Here is a 14,152-nt window from a genome sequence, read left to right as displayed (position 1 = left end):
TGGCTACATTTTCAAGGCAGAGTCAGCATAATTTGCCCAGTAATTGGATTATAAAATGTGAGACGAAGGAGCCAGGGATGACTTCAAGCCATTTGGCTTGAGCAACTGAAAGGATAGAATTGCCTATTTCTGGGATAGGCAACATTGGGGATAAAGATCTTGAGTTTGAGTTGGACATATTAAATATAAAATTCTTATTAGATATAAAGGTGTAGGCATTGAATAAAAAACCTAGAGTTCACCAGAGGAGGAGTCTAGGCCAGAGTTATAAATTTGAGAGGCATCAAATAAAGATTTCTGGCTATCACTTCCAGCTGTGTGTGTATGTGTCAGAGAGAGAGAGAGAGAGAGAGAGAGAGATTAAGATTGACTGTCAATGTGAGAGTGGAGAAACTATTGATACTATAATTTTAAGTTTGACCATTTTAATGTAGTCAGCATTTAATGATTTTAGTTTATCAAATGAAAGTAACATTTATTTTTAAATATTTAATATATATGTATATAAATATGTTTATATTTTAAGTGTAGAAATATGTAACAGTTTTACTTTTTATGGAACATGAACTGAAGTAAAATAAAGCAAAATATTTTGGTACTTAGGAGTGGAAACCTTGTAATTTACTACTGTATGTAACTATATTCCTGACTATTAGAATTTAGTTATTTATATAAATATCTGATTTTTTTGTGTGGTTTTTAAGGTAATGCTATGGGCTATGTACGAATGATAAGATCTGGTGGTCTTCATTGTAGCAGCAATGCCATTAGGTATGGATGCAAACATCATTTTTGCCTTGTTTATACCATTTTAAAAACTATGTCCTTTAAATCTATGTTACAAGTGATTTTGTAGATAAGGTGTTTTGTTCTTGATATATTTTGCGATAAAATATGGAAGAAAACTATTAATTTTAGATTTTTCTCAAATTTTGAGACTGTAGCAGACTTCTGAAAATATTTCTCTTAAGGTTATAGTTAATTTATCAATATGGTTTATGAATGCATGTAAAGATTACATGATTTTAAGGATTAAAATAATTATTCATCTCTAAAATTCAGTTTGGAACTAAAGTGGTGATACAATATTACTGAAATGCACAGTTGTTTCCAAATACATAGTTGAAAGTTTAGAGTCCTGCTATTTCTTATCTGTGTCAATTGCACATATTTTACTTGACTTAATAAATGCCTTCCCAAATTCTTATGTAGATTCGTTCCTGATCTTGAAGATATTGTAAATTTTGAGGAACTAGTAAAAGAAGAAGGTCTTGCAGAAGAAACATTAAAAGCTGCAAGGTAATCTAAATTTGGAGATATAGTGTGCTTATAAAAAACATTCTGAAGAGAAGACTAGAGGGTAATATGTCATTTATATGCCCCTGTTTTTATTATACAAAATTATGGTCACAGTTCATGAAGTATAATTTTTAAGACTTCAGTATTCTTTCCAGCTTCTAGAACATGCTGTCCAGTATTTTAGCCACTAGCCATGCATGGCTCTTGAGCACCTAAAACGGGGCTGGTCCAAATTGAGATATGCTCAAGTATAAAGTACATAACTAATAAAGTACATAAAGATATGCTCAAGTATAAAGTACATAAACTAATCTTGAAGATTTAGTATAAGAGGAGGAATGCCAAATACCTCAATCATAAAATTCATTTCACCTGTTTTCTTTTTACTTTTTAAAATATTTCTCTTCACCAACAGTGTTCTGGAATGCTAGTTCTTCCTTGTATGTGATCTGTAGAGCACTGTCCAGTACAGTAGCTACTACCCTATATGGCTCGTAAACACTTAAAATATGGCAGATGCGACTGGGGAATTGAAGTTTAAATTTTATCTTAATTTAAATTTAAATAGCCTATGCTGTGCTCACTTCGGCAGCACATATACTAAATAGCCTATGCCTATCTTACTGGACAGTGCAAGACTTGGGTCCATAGTGATTTTGTAACATAAACTTGAGAGGCATGCAGGATTGTTAAGAATATGTTTAAAAAGCTGTGTTTTATTCATACGTCTAGCTGGTTATTGAATCAGTCATGAAAGGGCACCCCTGAGCAAAGGGGAGACAATTTGATCAAAAAGAATAATGATAGATAAAAATCTGTTGAATAAAAAAGAATCATTGAGTCATAATGATAAGAAGGATTATCATAAGAAGATCATAATGATGAGGAATGAAAGTCATTTCTTTTTTTGTTTTTTTGAGACAGAGTCTCACTCTGTCGCCCAGGCTGGAGTCCAGTGGCACGATCTCGGCTCACTGCAACTTTCACCTCCCCGGGTTTAAGCAGTTCTCTGCCTCAGCCTCAGCCTCCCGAATAGCTGGGATTACAGGTGCATGCCACCATGCCTAGCTAATTTTTTGTAGTTTTAGTAGAGATGGGGTTTCTTGGCCAGGCTGGTCTTGAACTCCTGACTTCATGATCCACCCATCTTGGTCTCCCAAAGTGCTTGGGATTACAGGTGTGAGCCACCTCACCCGGTGAAAGTCATTTCTTTATGAAAGAATGCTTGTTAAATTTAGAGGGAAAATTGTAACCATCACTGTAATACTTGAAATCAGGCAGGAATACCCAATGGTTTCTAAAACATTAGGTGGAAAGTTTGTAGAGAACAGGATTCATTCAGAAATTCATCCCATAAAATTGCTTATTACTTACAAATGGGAAAACTATCTTTACAGTGGAGAAATACGTTCCACCTTGGCCAATGTAATGGCAAATACATAGTTTGTGTTCTGGCCAGATATGTTTATCCTGAATTTATTATGAGGAAGTAACCTGAGAAATTTAGAATGTGGGCATATTATGAAACACTTGGTCTGGACAAAAAATACAAGGAGACCGTTATTAGGAGAATAAAAGATCTGATAACCACATGTAATGGGTGATACTTAATCTGTCGAAGATAAGGAAAGAAATAGCTGTAAAGGACATTTGAGGAATAACGGGGGAGATTTGAACATGGATTGTGTATTAGTTAATACTGTATTTTATTCTTGGATATAATAGTTTTTTGCGGCTTTGTAGAAAAATATTTTAGTTCTTAATAGATTCATGCTAAAGCATTAATGGGCTAAGTAATAAAAGGTCCACAACTTTCAAGTGTTTCAGAAAAATAGAGGAAACAGTTATGTCAAAATGTTAACAGGTGGTAAATCTAGTTGAAGGGTATACAGGTGCTCATTATACTATATTTTAACTTTTTGGTAGGCTTGAAATTTTAACAAATAAAACAAAAATGAAAGTATATTGGAAAATGCATGCCTTTCTATGCGAATAAAGCCAGCCCCAGCACAGAAACTTTGCTCTGGAATAGTCTGTAGATAGCTTAGCTCTTTGCCAGATTACATAAGGCATGTACCAAGTTAATAAGCCATTTGAAGTCATGTGTCTGAAAATGGTTTAAATAGTTCATGGTGTATATCTCAAAGGAAAGAATCAGACCTTTACCTTATGTTAAATGATGCTATTCACTCTAAAACAGTTGAGCATTTAAAAAAATATTTTGAAGCAGTGTGAGGAAATCAGAGAGTAGGATGTATTTTCTTTTAAGATCTCTAGGGTAAAGCTGACAGCTAGTTGCAAGATCCAGATTGGTGCAGGGGAGTGGCTGATTGACATTAAGTGAAGGAAAAGTCATGATGGGTGAAGTCAAGGAATTGTAGGGTCACGATAATGAATAGATTATCTAAATAGACAATGAAGTACTGGAGCAGGGATTCTACATAATTGTAGGACAGTGGTTAAAAGGTTAGTAGATGTCTGCTATTAGGAAGAAGTAGTTGAGTATTTGGGTAGTTAGATATAGTTGGATTATGTGAGTCACAAAGGAAGATTTTCTACTTTCCAGTGGTAGAGGAATAATATTGAAAGTGGTGGTAGCTGCACATGAGGGATGCAGGAGAAAAGCAGCTGATGTTTTTGAAGATTGAGAGGGTTAAGTTCTTGAAAAGAGAGCCAGGTTTAAGTTCAGGTAAGGGGATGTAGGAGAAATGTTAGAGATTTAAGGGGAAGAGGAAATTATTTACAATGAAGGGTAGTTCTACAGGCCTTATTCTGGGAAGAAGAAATACAGAACTATGTCTGTTTTTGGGACTAAATTTACTAATGTTGGTCAGTTTTCTGTCCATAAGAAAGTGAGTTTATTCTGAACTCCAAGAAAATTTTCTTGAAAGTGTCTTACAGTGTTTCCTGCTTTTTGAATGTTCTTACCTAATGAGAGATGGATTTTTTCAAAGCCATACCTTCTTTTGAGAAAGGAACCAAAAAATTTTTTGCTTTGTAGGCATTTGGATTCAGTCCTCAGTGATCACACACGAAACTCTGCTGAAGGCACAGAATATTTCAAAATGCTTGTAGATGTTTTTGCTCCAGAATTTCGAAGGCCAAAGAATATACATCTCCGAAATTTCTATATAATTGTTCCCCCTCTGGTGAGTATTTCCAGAACGTGAATTTTTTTAAAAAAGTATGAACGAATAGATCTGGTTTCTTTGTAACATGAAATGCATACAGACATACAGACATACAGACTACACTATTAATTATTAATTTCCTGGTTATATGTAAAACTAAATGGAATCTCAGTGAATGTGACATAGAATTTTTACTTGTTAGCTATGCTGAAGGACACTTACTTATTGTTAAAGTAGTTTTTTTTTTCTTCTGAGATATGGTCTTGCTCTGTCACTCAGACTGGAATGCAGTGGTGTGATCATTGTTTACTCAGGATTGACCTCCTGGGCTCAAGCAAGCCTCCTGTCTCGGCCTCCCTAGTAACTGGGACTACAGGTGTACACCACCATGCCTAACTAATTTTTGTAATTTTTTTTCTTTTTTAAGATACGAGATCTCACTATGGGCCCAGGCTGGTTTTGAACTCCTGGGCTCAAGCCAGTCCTCTTGCCTCGGCCTCCCAAAGTGCCAAGATTACAGGTGTCAGCCACCGCAAGTGGCCTAAGATAGATTCTTACTTTTTAAAATAATTACCAGAGAAATTCAAGTGTATTTTAAATTACATGAGTATATGCCATGGAATCTTTGGGCAGAATTATTAATATATAATCATTTTAAGTGCTTAATGTAGACTAACTTTAGCTGTTATAGTTTTTTCTAACATAATTCTTAAAGCATATTGTTTGAATATAAATTCTCTCTATTCAGTAGTAAATACATCTAGACTAAATTTTTAATGCTTCTTAGAGTATATAGTGTGTTCTTGCTCTAACTCTATAGTTGGTATCTAAAAATAGTTCAAGTTATCAAAAATTGCATTATAAAAACAGTTGTTCCATTGGGGAAAATGGAGTTAAGAGTTTAAGAGGTATATATTAGTAGTAAGGGTTGTTTTTGCCTAAAGGTTTCTATAAGGTTTAAAAAAATTATGAGTAGATAGCTCTAAAACCTAAATATCACCCAGCAGATGAAGCTCTTTATTATATTTAATTTTGATCAGGAATGGTGACTTTTCATATTGCTGCCTGAGTTGTTAACACATCTTCTTACGTATTAAAATCATTATTATCTATTGAAAGTAGCTAATAGCCCATAAGCAGCTTTTTTTCCATGAATTTTGTTTCTTTTATACATTTTTTTGTAAATTTTCTATCATAATTGTATTTTAACTGTGATATAGCAAAAAAATGTTCATATTCATCTGATAAGCATCTTTTCATCTTAAGATAGTGTCAAACTGGAGGGGGAAAGTGTCTTATTTGGTACTATATTTCACTTGGGGTGAGTTCTTACCATATTTTTTTAATTTGAAGGGCAGTATACTCAAATCATTGTAGACAGCACTGAACCCATTGGTAAGCTTAGGCAAAAGTCTGGAGTTTTACAAGGCAGTTGTCAGAATTTAGAAACAAAGCGGATTAAGAACACTACAAAGAAGTATAGAATACTCTTCTTGTGCTTGAGTTTGTAGTGTAGTTCCAGAAAAAAGACAAGCATAAATGAGATTTCTAAAAAAGATTTAATTAATGACAGATAAAAATTTCACAAATAGGTGATTAATTGCTGAATGAGTTTCACAGTCAAAAAAATGGAACTTGGTTTTGTTTCCAGTATAGGCTATTATAGTACTTAGCACATGTATATCATAATTATTTTTTAAACACTTCTGCATTTACTCTTCTAGAGCTGTGTTATCCATGTGTAGTCACATATGGCTACTTAAATTAATTGAAATTTCATAAAATTAAAAATTCACCATAAGGCCAAGCAAAAATAAAAATCCTTTTTTTAAAAATTAAAAATTTAGTTTGTCAGTCACACTAGCCGCATTTCAAGTGTTTAGTGGCTGCATGTGATTACTGGCTTACTGTATGTACTGGATGGTACAGATTCACATTTCTGTCCCTGCCAACAGTGTTACTCTAGACTGTGAACTCCAGATAGTAATCATTTGTTTAATCGTAAGTACTTAATGATGCCTGGTATATTGTAAGCTTCAGTAAATCTTTGTTGAATAAAAGATATGATTAGATAAGTCATTTTGGAACAGCTGAATTTTCAAGAGAAGTACTGTTTTGAGGATTTCACACTTAAGAACATGAAAAGAAATAGTATTTTAGAATGAATTAGGTAGGTGTAAGTTAAGGACTGTCTTACATGTGTTTTTAAGAGTACTTGTGCTTTGAAGTAAAGCGGGCCTACTTTGCTAACTCCAGTGTTCACTTACTATATGACTTTGGGTGAGATAATAAATCTCCTGAGCCTCAGTGTCCGTCTCTGTAAAATGTCTATAATATTTTATAATGAGATACACAAGGCACTGTTCTTGGGCTAAGTAGTGATTGAGGGAGTGCCCATATTTAAAGGACTTGCTTGGAAAGGAGAGTCATGAAAATACACTTGTATAGGTTGTATCTTCACCAACAGAGTACCTGAAGCAAATGTTTCAGATGAAAAGGACAGATACCTAGAAGAGATTCTATTTATAATGGTTGAAATGTCTGTTTTAGGAATTCTGAAGATTTTCTTAGCACAATTGTTTCTCTGACATCTTGTTACATCTTTTTAGACCCTCAACTTTGTAGAGCATTCCATTAGTTGCAAGGAAAAATTGAATAAAAAAAATAAAATTGGAGCTGCCTTTACTGATGATGGCTTTGCCATGGGTAAGCTTAATGGAATTGTTTTTCCATTAATTTTATGTTCACCTTATAATGGATTCTTAGAAACATTTGCTTGAGAATAGGTCTGTATGCTCTTTATATATTTGTTTTTCATGAGCATTGTTTACTATGGTTTTAGCTGGAATACATGATTGACAATACTTGTTTTCCATAATTTATAACTTATTTAATGCCCTCTTACTATTGCTGATCACTTGTCTAGTTTGTTTAGGCTTTGTTTTTGTTAGGGTTGTACATTTTAACATCTTATATTTAGTTTCTCTGGTTTCCTTGTAGCTTCCTCATTGGCTATCTTTTTGTTTGTTTGTTTGTTTTTTGAGACGGAGTCTTGCTCTGTCGCCCAGGCTGGAGTGTAATGGTGCGCTCTTGGCTCACCACAACCTCTGCCTCCTGGGTTCAAGCGATTCTCCTGCCTCAGCCTCCCAAGTAGCTGGGATTACAGGCACCCAGCACCTCGCCTGGCTAAGTTTTGTATTTTGAGTAGAGACGAGGTTTTACCATGTTGGTCAGGCTGATCTTGAACTTCTCATTGTGATACACCCGCCTTGGCCTCCCCAAATGCTGGGATTACAGGTGTGAGCCACCATGCCCAGCCTGGCTATCTTTTTAGCAAAGTGTTTTTTTCCTTTCTTTTTGAGGCAGGGTCTTGCTTTGTCAGCCAGGCTGGAGTGCAGTGTTGCAATCATGGTTCACTGCAGCTTTGACCTTCTGGGCCCAAGCAATCCTCCCACCTCACCCTCCCGAGTAGCTGGGACTACAGGCATGCATCACCATATCTGGCTAATATAAAAAAAAAATTTTTTTTAGAGACAAGAGTCTCACTGTGTTGCCTAGGTTGGTCTTGAACTCCTGGGATCAAGCAGTCCTCTAGCCTCAGCCTTCCAAAGTATTGGAATTACAGGCACAAGTCATGGAAGATTTTAATCTTTACCCTTATACTATATCGTTTCTCCAGGTGATTTATATGGCCATGTTATTTATTTATTTTCTTAATTGACTTGTCTTTAGTTTGTTATACTCCTACATTGTTTTTAAAGGAGGAATTAAGCCATCTTATTAAACCTGTCATTCATTTATGTTGTAAAATGTAACTTGAAAGGGGATGAACTTAAAATGTTAGGAATTATTACTCAAAATGCTTAGCGGTAGGAATTATTGGTGAAGGAGTAGAATACAACTTCTGTACTCACTGTAATTTAACTGTAGTTTTGCTGATGCCTGCAGGTGTGGCTTACATTCTAAAGCTTTTGGATCAGTACCGGGAGTTTGACTCACTTCACTGGTTCCAGTCTGTTAGAGAGAAATACCTGAAGGAGATAAGAGCAGTTGCTAAGCAACAGAATGTGCAGTCAACCAGTCAAGATGAAAAACTCTTACAAACTATGAATCTCACTCAGAAGCGACTGGATGTCTATCTACAGGTAGAGGAGCCTGAGTCACTTCTCCTTTCACTTACCTTTTAATATCCATGACTTCTTAATGTCTGAAAAACAGAAGCCACATAGAACCCCGTGTTTTAACAAGTAAAATGAATAGTAGCAAAAAAGATTATATTTTTAAATGAATGGTATTTGGAAGCCATTTGACTCAGATCTTAAAAATGGATGGGTTACTTACTTCAGTTTCTGTATTTATGATTTCCACTAGGGTTTTTCAAAATAATAATAAAAAGAGGCATAAAAATGTAAATATTTTTGGTATTTTGCCATAATATTTTTGGTTTTTATTTCAAATTTTTTAATTAGGAATTTGAATTGCTGTATTTCTCACTGAGCAGTGCAAGAATTTTCTTCAGAGCAGACAAGACTGCGGCTGAAGAAAACCAAGAAAAGAAAGAGAAGGAAGGTTAGTGAGTGGTTTAACTTGGGAAAGACCAATACATGTCTTTAGTAATAGACACTAATGCACCTTTTTAATCTGGTTAGACTTCTAGCTTCTTTGTCCTTTTGGAAAATAACACAGACCTAGCAATAAGTCTTTTAAAAAAAGTAAAGCCTGTATAGATCTTACGTGAATTTGAAAAGGAATTTATATAGTTCATGCATTTCACTCTGTGGTATTTCACCCTTTAAGTCCTTATTCAGGATCATCTGCTTTTAATTTAAATACAGTTTTAACAAGTTTGGTTTTTCTTTCATTGCTCAAATCAGATTCAAAGGAACAAATTAGAGGAGGACAGCTAAATGTTGCTGAAGGCAGAGCTGCTGATGACTAGATGTTGACTGAATGAGATGGGACAGGTGATGAAAGAAGTATGAAATCATGGGAGCTATTTAGTTGTAGTAATAGCATCCTGCCTTCTTTCATAATCAGGCCCTGGAGACTCAGGCAATATAGCCATAATAACTGATAACTCATTTCAATGAACTTCAATCATTAAGGAAAGGATTCTGTCCATTGTATTTTATGTAGGTTGGTGGAAAGGAATCTATACATTTTAAGGCGTAAGCGCATTGTTCAGTGTTTCATATTTAATGTCCCCATGATATATTTCTCTCAGATTTGAAATTTAGGAATAATCATCTTCTCTGAGGAACAGATGTTTCCCTTTTTCTGTCATGGAAATTATGTAATGTACATTTTTCTCTTTGCTTTGAAGATCAAAACTAGGTATAGTGACTAGTTGACCTTTATAATTTTCATGATTACCAGTCTCCTTTTTGTCAAGTTTTTCTCCTTTGTTTCATGAAGTTTTCATAAATCAAGATATAAAGCTCTTCATAAAACAAGATGTTTTTGTTAATCTTATGTCAATTTTTAAAATACATCTTTTTTTCTTTATATACAGTAGAGGTGACTCATTTGGGTAGAGCACTTACATGAACTGCCTTATTTCTTGACATTGTTGCATAAATTAAATATTACTTAATTTACTAATATTAATTAGGTGCATATCCAGGCATTTTTTGAATCTAGATTAATAAACGTGCTTGAAAAAATTGTTTCAGCCTATTAATCTGGAAGATACTCAGTATTAAATGAAAATTTGTACATACTGCCTTGTGTTCATTTTCAAGGATAAGATAAATTAGCAAAGCCATTTGGAAGAATTTGAATCAATGTAACCTAAATTACGAAGAAACTCAGTTATTGCCTTGGTTCTGCTCATGTGTTTCATGATGCCAGAACCTTTTCCCCAGCCCAGGTGACTGGGAAAACTCTGTAGGTAGATTGGACATTTGCTTTCCGGCCTAAATCATTTAAAGAAAACATATAGCCCTTCAGGGTCATGCAGTGGGATTCCTTGCTTTGGCTTGTTCCTCTTAAGGAACTTTCCAGGGTTCCAGTTGTTAAATATCACTCACATCACTGTTCTAAGACTATTTCGGCTAAAGATTGCTCAGAGATGTAGTTGCTGAATACATTAGTCAAATAGTCTTTGTTAATCAAATATGTGCACATGACATTTTGCACAAAAAGCCGGGAATTCATTCTGTCAAAAACAGTGAAAAGCTGCTTCATTTAAAATTATTTTAAGAAATATACATTACATATAATTTATTATAATAAGTTATAAAAATGGAAAGTTATTCATTTTGGACAGTTTGGATATGCGAGTTTGCAGCCATGTTCCTACCAGGAATGACAATGTACTATAACGGTGCTTTCTTGGCCCAGCTGGAGGAATTGGTGCAGGCCTTCCTTAGACCAGGAATATCAAGATTCCTCAGGACAAAGGAGCCCATGTGGTTTGAAGCCCCACCCCGATGCATTTCTGAGCTCCCTTAACTCCACTCCTCCATCAAAAACCAGTGGAAACTTTTGCAGTGCTTAGCCTAGATTTTTTAAAAATTTAAAGTGTAAATGACATATAATTTGTGATGTTAGAGAAACATTTGATGGATGCAACCTTAATTTGAAATTTGGCAATATAGCTCTTCTAAATTTTATTTCTTTATTTTTTTAAAAATGAACATAAATATCCGTTATTATTTTCACTCATGCTTCCAGAAGAAACTAAAACAAGCAATGGAGACCTGTCCGACAGCACTGGGTCTGCTGATCCTGTTGTGAAATGATACTGATGGCATGCACAGCACATGATGAAATCGTCAGAATTGTGTTAAAACTTTTGCCAGTGGAATGGATAAACTATTGATGAATTGTTTCCTGGGTCACATCTCTGGAAAATAGATGTTACAACTCTTAAAGGCAGTGCTCTAAAGTGAAGTCCATTCTGTTTCCAAAAGCTTTACTTTAAAAGGTTGAGAATGAGATTTTAAAATTGGATTTTTGCCTGGACTTGAGGGTAGAAGATGTTTCTATTTGAAGTGAAGTTAAAAAAGGGCAAATCCAGATTTATAAGTTTATAAACCTCAGATTTCTTATAATCTACGTGAGTGTTTGTAATTTGTATTTGCATAGATCTTTGATCTATAGTCATCTCAAGTCATGGGAAATTCAATGCATATACTATATACAGCCGGTAAATACATGCTTAACAAAAGGAATGAGCCTGAAATTAATGAAGAATACATATCAATATTCTTATAAAAGGAATATATGAAGATGGCTTCGATACTAGAGGTGAGGTACAAGTGTTTTATGTACTCTCTGTACAGTATAACTGATGATCATTCTTTCATTGTTAATTTCATGTGACTCAAAAGAGCTGCTGATGTCTTTGATGAGACACTTTATAACTAGTTTACATTGCTTTGAGAACATTTAACCTCCAACAGCTGCTTTCAATTTAAGATTTACTTAATACTCAAAGAAAATTCAGATAAAGCCATAGAGTCCTGTTTGAAATTTCACTTCTATTTTGGTTGAAGGCATGATGTCAATGTCAGAAAAAAATTGAATGAATTATTTCTACATCCAAACTCAGGTTTCTTCTACATTAGATTGAATTAAAATCTTGGTGATGGTTTGCGTAGACTTTTTTTTTCTTTAATTAAGTATGATTTAAGACATCAGATTAAATAATAATTATGCGTTTCAGGCATTTAAAAAAATACCACTGTGAGAATAAAGCGCTAGTAACATACATCACTTACTGATTTTAAAAGTACAGAAAGATTTTGAGTAAATTTTGTGCCCAGCAAGCTGTTTTATTTTTGTAAAGGTATATAAGTTATTAGTTAAATGGTTAATCATGGCCTTTAAAAAATATAATCAAATGATATCTTTACAATGAAGATAAAAGTTTAAGACTTTCTAATGCAAATGTCATTTTGGGAAATGCTTGATTTTTTTCTATTGCATTTGTCTGCTAAACATTTCTTTGGATAAATCCTGCAAGTACTTCTAACATTATTCTTTGATTCCAGCTTTTAGAATGGGTGTATGATGCCCTCTTTGTACTTACTGGTTAGGGTCAGGGTAACTTGCCAGCCCAAATAAATACTTTAACTGTTAAAAGTCAGAAGAGACAGAATATGTAGGAAATGTTTTTTGTTTATTATGTAAACATGGCTTACAGGATTATGGACAATGGATAGATTAAAGGCATTTAATATTTGTAATTCATAATAACTGTAGAAATGGCCCTAAAGCATGCTGCATAATTAATAATTTATATTTTCATTATAAATGTTTATATTAATGATCTTGCATTTGATTATGTCAAATTTGTCATCATTTCATAGCAACAGTATTGTTTTCTCTGTTTTTCTTCTCTAACTTCCCTGAAATCATCCCCTTTAGTAGGGATGGAAATTGTTACTAGAAGAGAATCAGATGTTCTCTGTTCATTATCCCTACACATGTAAATTAATTATTTTATCAATACTAGATAGAGTTCACATGCTGACTCCCTGGATACCTACAATTGAGAAGAAAATGACAGTTATTTGTCTTTTAGTTCAAAATAATGTCACTGCAATCTGGATACATTGTAAGTTCATATTTTTGAAATAAGATCTTGGAAACAAGTATTTAAATGGTTTCAAACTGCAGAGCAACAGGGCTTCAGTATATTCACACCTAAGTTCATATGTACATTTGGATGATGGTTTTTCTTGATAACATATTAACATTGATTTTATTTTTTCAGACATACTGTAATTTAAAAATTAATGTGAGCGTTTGTTGTAAGTTCACAGAAAACTTAATGATAATTCAAATTCTCAGGAATTAAGGACTAACCATAACATTGTCAGTTCTAATTAAATTTTGTAAAAGATGGCAAGTTTGTTACCTCACTTGAGTGGGGTTTCCCTCTTCCCCAACTCTAAGAGAATACAGTGTGTATACTAAAACATTAATAAACATAATTTCAAAAATTTCCTTCCCCTGGATGTCTATGTTAAAATTGAATGTAAACCAATAGTTTTTAATATTAACCTTTTTGGGGTCCCCCTTAATTGAATGAAATGTATGGAATCTTTTTTTTTTTAAATGAATGCACATAGGCAAAAAATTTTAAGTATAAAATTGGCTTTCAATCAATGTATTTCCGGTGAAAGAAAGGTGTTTTCTTTCCTTTATACATTTTTGATCTTTCCAGAGCTTTTTTCCAATAAAAAGAACCAATATGAAGTTATTTTAAATCCTAATCCTGGAAAGGGATTTTCAGTATGCAGTGTTTAATGTTAGTAATAACTATAGTGATATTTGCAAACATGAGTTGAGTTAAAACAATACAGTAGTCTCCCCTTATATGTGGGTTTTACTTTCTAGTTTCAGTTACCTGTGGTCACCTGTGGTCTGAAAATATTAAATGGAAAATTCCAGAAACAGTACGTTTCAACTTGTGAGTTATTCTGGGTAGCATGATGAAATCTCGTGCTGTCCTGCTCCATCCTGCCTGGGATGTAGGTCATCCCTTTGTCCAGCATCTTCATGCTGTATGTGCCACCTGCCCATGAGTCACTTGGTAGCTAGGTTGTCAAATCAATAGTGTCTGTCTTCAAGTAAGCCTTATTTTACTTAATAATGGCCCCAAAGTACAGGAGTAGTGATGCTGGCAGTTCAGATATGCTGTAAGAGAAGTCTTAAAGTGCATCCTTCAAGTGAAAACATGAAAGTTCTCAATAAGGAAAGAAAAAAAAATA

General features: G+C 34.0%; 1 protein-coding gene across 3 annotated transcripts in view; it reads left to right on the top strand.

The window, feature by feature from the left end:
• Window positions 1-13,385, top strand: part of WASHC4 (WASH complex subunit 4) — a 60,857-nt gene extending 47,472 nt beyond the window's left edge. For all 3 annotated transcript variants that reach the window (XM_012469191.2, XM_064379901.1, XM_012469193.2), the window contains 7 exons: window positions 705-771; window positions 1,213-1,299; window positions 4,301-4,448; window positions 7,040-7,136; window positions 8,379-8,575; window positions 8,900-8,999; window positions 11,106-13,385. In XM_012469191.2, the coding sequence (XP_012324614.1) occupies window positions 705-771; window positions 1,213-1,299; window positions 4,301-4,448; window positions 7,040-7,136; window positions 8,379-8,575; window positions 8,900-8,999; window positions 11,106-11,173 (764 nt within the window). In that variant the 3' untranslated portion in view covers window positions 11,174-13,385. The remainder of the gene's footprint in view (window positions 1-704; window positions 772-1,212; window positions 1,300-4,300; window positions 4,449-7,039; window positions 7,137-8,378; window positions 8,576-8,899; window positions 9,000-11,105) is intronic.
• The last annotated feature ends 767 nt before the right edge of the window (window positions 13,386-14,152 follow it).

Source organism: Aotus nancymaae, unplaced genomic scaffold (genome assembly GCF_030222135.1).
Source record: "Aotus nancymaae isolate 86718 unplaced genomic scaffold, 86718_ANA_hifiasm-v0.15.2.pri h1tg000021l, whole genome shotgun sequence".
Classification (NCBI taxonomy): Eukaryota; Metazoa; Chordata; class Mammalia; order Primates; family Aotidae; genus Aotus; species Aotus nancymaae.
The sequence above is the reverse complement of the archived record's forward strand: the minus strand, read 5'-3'. Positions and strand labels throughout refer to the sequence as shown.